Source organism: Equus asinus, chromosome 24, assembly GCF_041296235.1.
Source record: "Equus asinus isolate D_3611 breed Donkey chromosome 24, EquAss-T2T_v2, whole genome shotgun sequence".
In the NCBI taxonomy this organism is placed as follows: Eukaryota; Metazoa; Chordata; class Mammalia; order Perissodactyla; family Equidae; genus Equus; species Equus asinus.
This window is the reverse complement of record NC_091813.1, coordinates 50,478,378-50,488,051: the sequence shown is the minus strand read 5'-3', so window position 1 is coordinate 50,488,051 and position 9,674 is coordinate 50,478,378. Positions and strand designations below refer to the sequence as shown.

The following is a 9,674-nucleotide window of genomic DNA, read 5'->3' as shown; positions in this document are numbered from 1 at the left end:
CCTGAACGAGAGGAAATAGAGCAAATCCCACTGCTGGTCGGGATCACTGTCCTGCTCTCTTTAGTTCCTGAGCTCCTGCCAACAACGTTAGTAAGAACTAGTGTGGACCTGGAGGTCAAAGTTGAACAGAAAGAGCCTTCACAGCAGCCACATGCAGCCCGTCGACTCTTTCTGTCCTCTGATCACCTAGTCTGTGTGTGTGTGTGTGTGTGTGTGTGTGTGTGTATGTTTCAGAAATAGTACATGAGAGATGGGAAATTAAATGTCTCTGTGGGAAAAAGCAGTGTTTTGGGTTCTCAGCGTTTTAGTCAGCTGCTCTCTTATTTTTCCAGACTGTAAATATACTTTGAAGCTATTCAAATCTATTCATGGTGAGGAAAAAAGGTAGGGACTCAGTGGTTCCTTCCCAGTTTCCCTTTGTCCCGTGACAAATACCTAAACACTTGCATTTGCCTTTTTATTTCCCCTAGTGGTGGCAAAACAATCCTACTCATCTTTGTGGGAGGAAAAAAAAAAATCTCTGCCCTTAATTTCTGTGTCGGGAGCATGGCAAGACAAAAACCTACCTGGGCTAGCCTGTTTGTCCAGGAGTATGAATTTTGGCAGCTGCTTTTAAGAGTTTGGCTCCCTGGTGAGGGCGCTGGTCTCTCTTGAGTGAGGGAGAGTGGAGAGGTAGAGAGGACGGCAGTCTCGTTTAGATCAGACAAAAAGAAACCAGGAAGTAAGGAGAAATTATCACAGTCTGTTCCTAGCTCAGGATGTTAAAGGCAATAGCCTCAGCTGGTTGGTTATTCATTAGCAAAAAGAAAAGAGCAGTGGGGGTCAGGACTGGTCAAACTACAGAGCCGGACTTGAAGCAGGGAGAGAGCTCCTGGCAAAGGCAGGCCGTGGAGATGTTACCTGGAGTTAACATCTTTCTCTTCTTAACTTTTCTTTGGGACAAAAGGCAAGATGTCTCTTTTCTGTTCTCAGACATTTGTCTAAATAAAGCCTGCTGAGTTTTATTTTTGTTGTGGGATTCCCAAGCAGACAAGAAGAGAAGGCATCTTCCCACTGAGCAGCTGCCCAGCTCTCACTCGGTTGTGCTCTGGGACAGCAGCTACGGCCACAGAAAGCAAGCCGGTGAGTTCCTCCAAGCAGGGCTTGCCGCAGCCAGGTCTGTTGGACTGTAGCAAAACAGGGCTTTGCACACTCTCTGCAGCCTGGTGAGTTGGTGCTGATTTCAAAGCTGCCTGGTGGAGGAATAGAAAGTGGATCAGCAGAGACCAAGGGGAGAGGGAGAAGCCCCTCTCTCCTCCTCCGCACAGGTGCACCATGGGCAACGTCTGCCTGAGGCTCCGGGCGTACTTGGAGCCCTGTCTCCCCTGCTTGTTCCAGGAGGCAGACAAGCCCGTGGTGATTGAGAACCCAGGGGCCCGCTCCCTGCCTGATGCTCCCCAGCCACCAAGTCAGGAGCCTGAGAGAAGCCATGGCCATTATTTTGTGGCTTTGTTTGACTACCAGGCTCGGACTGCAGAGGACCTGAGCTTCCGCGCTGGTGACAAGCTCCAAGTCCTGGACGCTTCCCACGAGGGCTGGTGGTTCGCCAGGCACTTGGAGAAAAGGGGAGATGGCTCCGGCCAGCAACTGCAGGGCTATATTCCTTCGAACTATGTGGCTGAGGACAGGAGCCTCCAGGCAGAGCCGTGAGTAGTACAAATCACACTTTCTCTCTCTACTCTGAGGGCCGGTGATGAGTTTTCCTTTCTACCTGTCTGCCACCCCCTAATTTTGAAAGAGCTGCCTAGGAAGTATGAGGAAGTACTGGCAAGAACCTTCTAAGTGAAACACACCTCTCCTGCTAAGAGAGAGTGAAACTTGCAGGTAATTATTGTTGAACTGACTTCTAGTACAGTATGTATACCCACAGGCCCTGCGTGCATTTTCATCAGCATAAACAAATGGCACCGTTAATACACGACGTTTTCTTTGGTAGTAAAATAAGTCAGCCTCATTTTAACAGAACTGTACTTCATTTGTGGGTATATCACAGATCTTCCTTCAGCCACATTTTAAAATCTAAAGTCCTGCTCTTTTTCTTTTTTTAAACTTTTGAAGCATCAACTCCAGCCCTAACTCTAATCTTAAATCCTTTTCATTCTGATAGGCAGACACCAGGCTAACATAGATGGTAACATTTAGAAGATGCTAATTTTTCACTATGTTTTCCCAGTGAAATCATTACTAGACGTTTTTCTTTGAACCTTAGATCTGGAATTATGCTACCTAAATTATGATATCTTTTGGTTTTTATTATGATGGGAAACTGAGCAGCTACAGATATTTAGTAAGTTTAAATAATAAAAAGAGTGACAATATTTCCCCAGAGGAGGAGATAAAGACTTTACCCTGATATTTGAATAAGTCCTATGAATTATAGTGGAACAAAAGAGGAGAATTTTATGTACTTATTCACTTATCCATCCATCCATCCATCCACGCAAGTGCCAGGCACAGTAGTGGGCGTGAGGGAGTAAGGCAGGCGGAGGGGAAGGTTATGCTGTGGTGGTTGAATATGAAGTAGGTAAAGCATGGTTTGACTGTGGATACTTGGGGTCTGGTGGGTTGAGAAACAAGTGGAGACTGTATTGGCCCTAACTTTGATGCTGCCTGGTTCAATAAAATCCGAAACTGGGCATCTCTCTCAGGAAATGGATTCATTTTATAGAATGGATCCTTAGTCGAGGCACCTCTGGGGATTCACTCGTTTTCTTGTAAGTGTTTCTTTCTATGCGAGCTGCAGCATCCCTTACTAGCCCAGGGAATACGATGATGAGGAAGAGCCGTGGAGCATCATGGCTGCCTTCCAGACTCAAATCCAAATGTAAAGGGAGGTCTGGTGATTTTTGAGATTCTTTCCAACACCAAGAGCCTATAAATATTAAGAAGGGTCTTATTTTATGCCTAAATAGAAATGAATTGAAATCTAGGCTTTTGATGAATGAAATTGATCAGTTCTCAAGTGAGAAAATCACCTGTATGAACATTTATTTTCTGTGATAATCTATAGGAGATATCTTTACTTAGTCGTTGAATGCTTACTTGTGTGCATTTATGTGTTTTCACTACTATATGATTTCCATGTAAGACGTGGTATTATGTATGTGTTATAGTCAGTGTAACATAGGTATATTATTAGAATAAATATCATAATATTAATATTAGTGTCTTGAATTCATAGTCTACTAGTTTTAAATATATTCAATTCATTTAACTGCTTAGGGCCTGTTTCCTCATCTCTAGGATCTCTGGGGTCGCCTGGACCTCTGGATTTCCTGATTGTCTGGGAACATGAGCTCTTATGTTTTGTATGTAGTGGTTCAGCTGCATTCATACTTGACAGAACTATAAATGCTGAAGAAAGCAATGAACTGAAACAAGACAAGCCATTCAAAAGTGATAACATTCTGGGTAACAGGCTCAAGCACAGTGTCCTTACTTATTTAGATTCCCTTTCCCTAACGAATGTAAAATAAGGCAACTAAAGTATTGTGGCTATTTTTTGATTCTCAGGGGCTATCTGTAGCCAAGAATACTTTTTTCCCTCGGCACGTAACTCCTGACCTTTCCTCTTGGAATTGGTTCTCAGTAGTGGTCCCTCGTGTCACGACCATCCTAGATGTCTAGTGGGCTTCTCTTGGGATCTTCACATCCACTGGAATAGAAACCTGAGGCTCAGAAGATGCCACTGTTCTGCCTCCTGGTCAGCATGGGCTACTTGTTTCCTTTTAAGTACATGCCATGGCCTTCACCTGTGACCCAGGTTACTAGTGAGGGTTCTTGCCACCAATGGTTAAATTGCTTCAATACTATTAGTGCAGGTAGCTGTAGCCTCTAGAATTCCACTCCATTTCAATATAAGTGATTTTAACTTAGTCTTTTGAGTGAGGGTGTCCAAGTGGCCCACACAGTGCCATAATACCCGGGGAATTATACAAAAACAACTTCTTTTTTTTTTTTTTTTTTTAAGGAAGGTTAGCCCTGAGCTAACATCTGCTGTCAATCCTCCTCTTTTTGTTGAGGAAGACTGGCCCTGAGCTCACATCTGTGCCCATCTTCCTCTACTTTATATGTGGGACACCTACTATAGCATGGCTTACCAGGCAGTGCCATGTCCGCACCCTGGATCCGAACTGGTGAACCCTGGGCCGCCGAAGTGGAATGTGCGCACTTAACCACTGTGCCACTGGGTTGGCCCCCCCCCAAAAAACCTTCTTTTAATGTCTTTCTTCAGTGAGTTTTTTCAAACCTATACTTCATTTTTTTATGGATTAGTGTGAAAATTAGTGTAGTTTATTTTACAATGAGCTCATATATAACAAGTGAAGATTATCGTTTATAATCATATGTGTGAGATGAGAGACAATGGGAAACCAATGAAAATTGAGTCATCTAGTTCCTAATTAGACCAGTTTAGTGCAATGTATATTAGTATTCATCTGTTTATGTCTTTATTCTTTCTGTCTTTATTTTTGGTGAGGAAGATTGGCCATGAGCTAACATCTGTTGCCAATCTTCCTCTTTTTACTTAGGGAAGATGGTCCCTGAGCTAACATCTGTGCCAGTCTTCCTCTACTTTGTATATGGAACCCTACCACAGCCTGGCTTGATGAATAGCGTGTAGGTCCACACCCGGGATCTGAACCCTTGAACCCTGGCTGCCGAAGTGGAGTGTGTGAACTTAACCATTATGCCACCAGGCCAGACCCACATGTCTTTATTTATTTATTTTCTTTTTGAGGGAGAGTAGCCCTGAGCTAACATCTGCCACCAATCCTCCTCTTTTTGATGAGGAAGATTGGCCCTGAGCTAACATCTGTGCCCCTCTTCCTCTATTTCATATGTGGAATGTGTGCCACAGCATGGCTTGATAAGCAGTGCATATGTCCACACCTGGCATCCAAACTGGTGAACCCTGGGCCGCCGAAGTGGAGCACACAAACTTAACTGTTACACCACCGGGTGGCCCGCCCATATGTCTTTATTCTTGATTTGGGTTAATAAGAAAACTACAAATACTTCTGGAGTTATTAGTGCCAGGGCAAATCAGTTGAAGGTTTTAGTATATGGTTAGTTTATTTGTTTGTTTGTTTTTTTAATACTAGAAAGTAGACATGTTAAAAAAAGAACCAGACTATTGCCAAAAAAAATAAACAAATTTAATAATTGATTATTATTCCAGTTAGAAATGCTTTACCTTTTCTAAATATCTTGCATTAGTGAAATAATAAACATATTCTCAATGATTTATCTTATCTCTAGGAAGAATCATTGTATTTATCTTATCTTCAGTTTGAATTCCTAGGTCCTTTCAAGGATGAGTGTTTTTCTCCACATCTTCAACATGAAATCCCTCAAAAACCTTACGCTTAGAGTTTGATTACTCAGAACTCTCTTTACAATTTTTTTTTTTTTTTTGGTGAGGAAGATTGGCCCTGAGCTAACATCCGTTGCCAATCTTCCTCTTTTTTTTTTCTTCCCAAAGCCCCAGTACATAGTTGTATATCCTAGCTGTAAGTCCTTCTAGTTCCTCTATATGGGATGCTGCCACAGCATGGCTTGATGAGTGGTGCATAGATCTGCCGCCAGGATCCAAAATTGTGAAACCTGGGCCACTGAAGTGGAGTGAGCAAACTTAACCACTATGCCACTGGGACGACCCTCTTTAACTTTTTTATTCACAGAGTTTTTAGACATATAAAGTTCACCCAGAAAATAATAGTATGGAAATTACATAGAAATTTTAGCCAAGAGCAATGGCATTAAATTCCATTGCTTTTATTATAAAAAAGTTCAAGTAATGCAATATATTGATGAAAAGCAAAATGATCAGCAATAGTATGATTTATGCCCTAGCATCATTTGTCTACAAAGAGTTAAAAGTTGTGTGCCTGATTGTTTAAGTGTGCTTTAGGTGGTGTCCACTCACTTTTATGCTAAACTGGACTAGGATCAGAAGTATTTTGTGGAAAGCTTTTTCTCCTCTTCATTACCACGTAAAGGTAGATTATTTTCGATTCTTCTCATATTCACCATTTTAGGGGTTACCCAGAAAAAGAAAGCAAGAATAAATAGGTGTAACTTGTAGTTTTGTTGGTAGTTTATGCTTATGGGATAAAAGCGTTAGAACTTTTGTGAAGTATAAAAGGAGTGGGATTTCTCTCCGTCTGTTTTGGGCATGTTTCCCTACTCATGCTCCTCTTTACTGTGTCAGGCTAGAGTTCTGGCAAGATTTTATCTAATTTAAGGTCATGGCCATTGTCTGGCTTGAAGAAAGTAGCATGGAGAAATAAAGTGGTGTATTCTCAGAAAGATTCGCCACCTTTTTAGAATAGAATTGCACTTCACAATTTGGTGATTGAATCCTGCTGAGTTGAATAACTCTCCAATGCAAGTTGTACACAGTGTTCCCACTTATTTTCAACCTAGATGTCAGTAGATTTCTTTCTTAGCTGGGATATGAAGCCAGCTTTTGAATCTTAATTAAAGGTAGAGGAAGAATGTGGTTGAAAACTAAAAATTGCTGTTAAGAAAGAAAGAAAGAAAAAGGCATCAGGATACACACAAACCTATCTGACATAACAGATTTTGTCTACTTTCAGTAGTTTATGTCACTAGAAAATCACCTATGGGCAAGCAGTCCCCCACTTATTCTTTATTCGGATCATTAATTTCTTTCCCGTTGTGCTAGTTTCCAGGGAAGACTAAATGCATACGTGTGGAAAATGAAAATAATGCATTTCCAGTTTCTCTCCTCTAAGACAAAGTATACTTAAATACCATAGTTTTAGAAACTAAGTAAAAAAGAGGCTTACATATATAAGGAAAGTACATTATAAGTATACATATTGCTGTTTATCAAATTAAATGTTGTGGATAAATCCAAGATAAGAGTTTTAGGACAAATAATTTCAATCAACAAAAGCACATTTAGGTGTTTTGAGTTAATTAGGAAAGTCTATCATTAGACGACTGTATTACGTATAGAATTATGGTGTATTCTCTTCTCCCTATCATATGATGTAAAATAACAATATGACAAATATATTGCTAAAATAATTAATCAAAACCTTTATATCTCAGGTATAATATTATGTGATTTTTTCATGTAAATATAACTGTACTATGTTTATATTAATATGTGTTTCCTTAATTTGTTATATAATGAATTTTTATCTAAATTGTCATATTTTACATAAAATGATAATTAACTGATAAATTAAAATAAACTTTATAAGAATAATGGCAAATTCATAGAAGTGAGGAAAAGAGGAATCAGTTGAACTGAGTTAAAATCACAGTTGAAGTAGAAGTATAATTGATAAAAGTTTAAATAGTTGATTCATATCAATAAAATTTGATTACATGCATCTCAAAATACCTTTGAGAACAATGAAGTGACATAGTATGGAGTCATTAAAACGAGTCAGGAGTCATTCTTAACCTTTTCTAGGAAAATTGATAAAATTGATCATACTTTAAAAGTTTCAACTGCAATATGCCATTCAGGACCACTCTCTTTCTATTAAAGGTATTGATTATTTTTTTCTTTCAGGTTTTCAACAAATTACTAATGAGGGAAAAAATTTTGTGAGTGAAATAGCTCATAAACTACGGTGCTTCCGTCCTAAAGATTAGAACTGAAATTTTAACTTGATTAGTTCATTCTTTTTTTTTTCCTTCTTCTCCCCAAAACCTCCCAGTACATAGCTGTATATTCTAGTTGTAGTCCTTCTGGTTGTGTTACGTGGGACGCCGCCTCAGCATGGCTTGATGAGTGGTGCTAGGTCCGTGCCCAGAATCTGAATCAGCAAAACCCTGGGCCACCAAAGCAGAGCATGCAAGCTTAACCATTCGGCCACGGGGCTGGCCCCCCAAATTCATTCTTTGACAAAAGAAAAAATGTTTTATTGGTTTGTTTTTTTCAATTTGGTTTGCTTTTAAGTGGATTCACTTAAATTCTTGGTTTGTCTCTGTACATACATCCTTGTGTTACTTTTTTTTTTGAGGAAGATTAGCCCTGAGCTAACCCCTGCCACTGATATTCCTCTTTTTGCTGAGGAAGACTGGCCCTGAGCTAATATCTGTGCCCATCTTCCTATGCGTTATATGTGGGACGCCTACCACAGCGTGGCTTGACAAGTGGTGCATCGGTCCACACCTGGGATCTGAACCGGTGAACCCTGGGCCACAGAAAGCAGAATGTGCGAATTTAACTGCTGCGCCACCAGGCCAGCCCCCTCATGTTACTTTTTAATGAATAAAAATCAAGCATCTCACAAAACTGACGTTGTCAAAGTAGACACAACCTTTTTTATACAGTAAATTAGGACTAACTTTTGTTAAGCAACTTCTGTGTCCTGTGCACTAGGTCTTAAGGTTCCTGAGAGAAAAACAAACAAACAAGACTTTGCTTCAATTAACTCTGTCTGGTTATCAGCTCAGAAAATTCTCTTTGGATGTTCCAAAAACCGATACCACAGTAAGAATCTATATGATAAATAAAAATCAGGGCAATCTTTGGGTTCTTCTGGTACATATTTCAACTAGGTTCAAGCATTAGTGGTATAGAGTTTTAATTGAAATGTAATACTGGTCACCCTTTTTGATCTGGCCTGTGGTGTGTTTAAGGACACAGCCTATGCGCCCAGATGATTCGGATTTGAATCTGGCTTTGTCATGACTTAGCTATGTGATCTTGAGCAAGTAAATTATTTGATCCCTCTGCCTCAGTTTCTCATCTGTAAAACGAGAATAATAATGACACCTATCTCAAAGGATCGTTATGTGACATAAATGAGATTATGGGTGTGGCAGCCATGCACTGTGGAGAACTTGACGTATAGTAAAAGCCCAGGAAACGTTACCTGTTATGTAGCTGGCCAGCTCCTCCTTTACTTCTGCCTAAATGGATCGTATACTGTACACCCCACTCTAGCCTCAGCTCACAACATTCTTTTCCTGTGACAGGTCTGTCACACGCTGCGCATCTTTCAGTCTTTGTTCCATACCCTCCTTCACCTGCTGTCTTGGGCTTCATGTGAGTGGACTGTTCTCCCTGCCTGCAACCCTCTCCCTCCTCCTTTCCTGATTAACTCTCACTCCTCCTGCAGGTCGCTCCTCGTTTGTTCCTCTCTCTAAAGTCTTTCCTGACATTCTAGACCACGTTATGAGTCTCTGCGTAGAGCCTTTAGCATCCTTTGTCTTTATTGCTTATTTATTTTATGTGAGACTATAAGCTCTGGATATGAGAGGTGGCAAGGGGGGCCATTGCCTTGGGCCCCAGAGCTTAGTGTGGTGCCTATGCATATTAAGTACTCATAAATATTGATTGGGGGAATGAATAATGAAATGAATGATTCCTGATCTACAAATCTTAGATCCTTTAAAGAGGAGCTGACAGAGCCACCTCTTTTCTTCAGCTGTTCCACCCTGAGTGCTTTTTTACCCACCAGGAAAATCTGCTGAGTTTCCTCATTAAAGGCACAGAATATTTTGCACTCTTTTCTCAATGCGATGTTCCAGCCTTAATTTTTGCTTAGACTTACAGTCATAATAGCATAATTCAGGCTCCCAGAAATTAGTGGCTCCAATCTACCCCTGGGGAAAAAATACTTAGGGGGTCACAGACTGAT

The 9,674-nt window shown here is 40.6% G+C and overlaps 1 protein-coding gene across 1 annotated transcript in view; it reads left to right on the top strand.

Annotated features, from left to right (window-relative positions):
• Nucleotides 1-706: 706 nt before the first annotated feature.
• FRK (fyn related Src family tyrosine kinase) overlaps nt 707-9,674 on the top strand; it is a 103,185-nt gene continuing 94,217 nt past the window's right edge. The window contains exon 1 of the mRNA XM_014866152.3: nt 707-1,685. Coding sequence (XP_014721638.1) covers nt 1,315-1,685 — 371 coding nt within the window. The 5' untranslated portion in view covers nt 707-1,314. The remainder of the gene's footprint in view (nt 1,686-9,674) is intronic.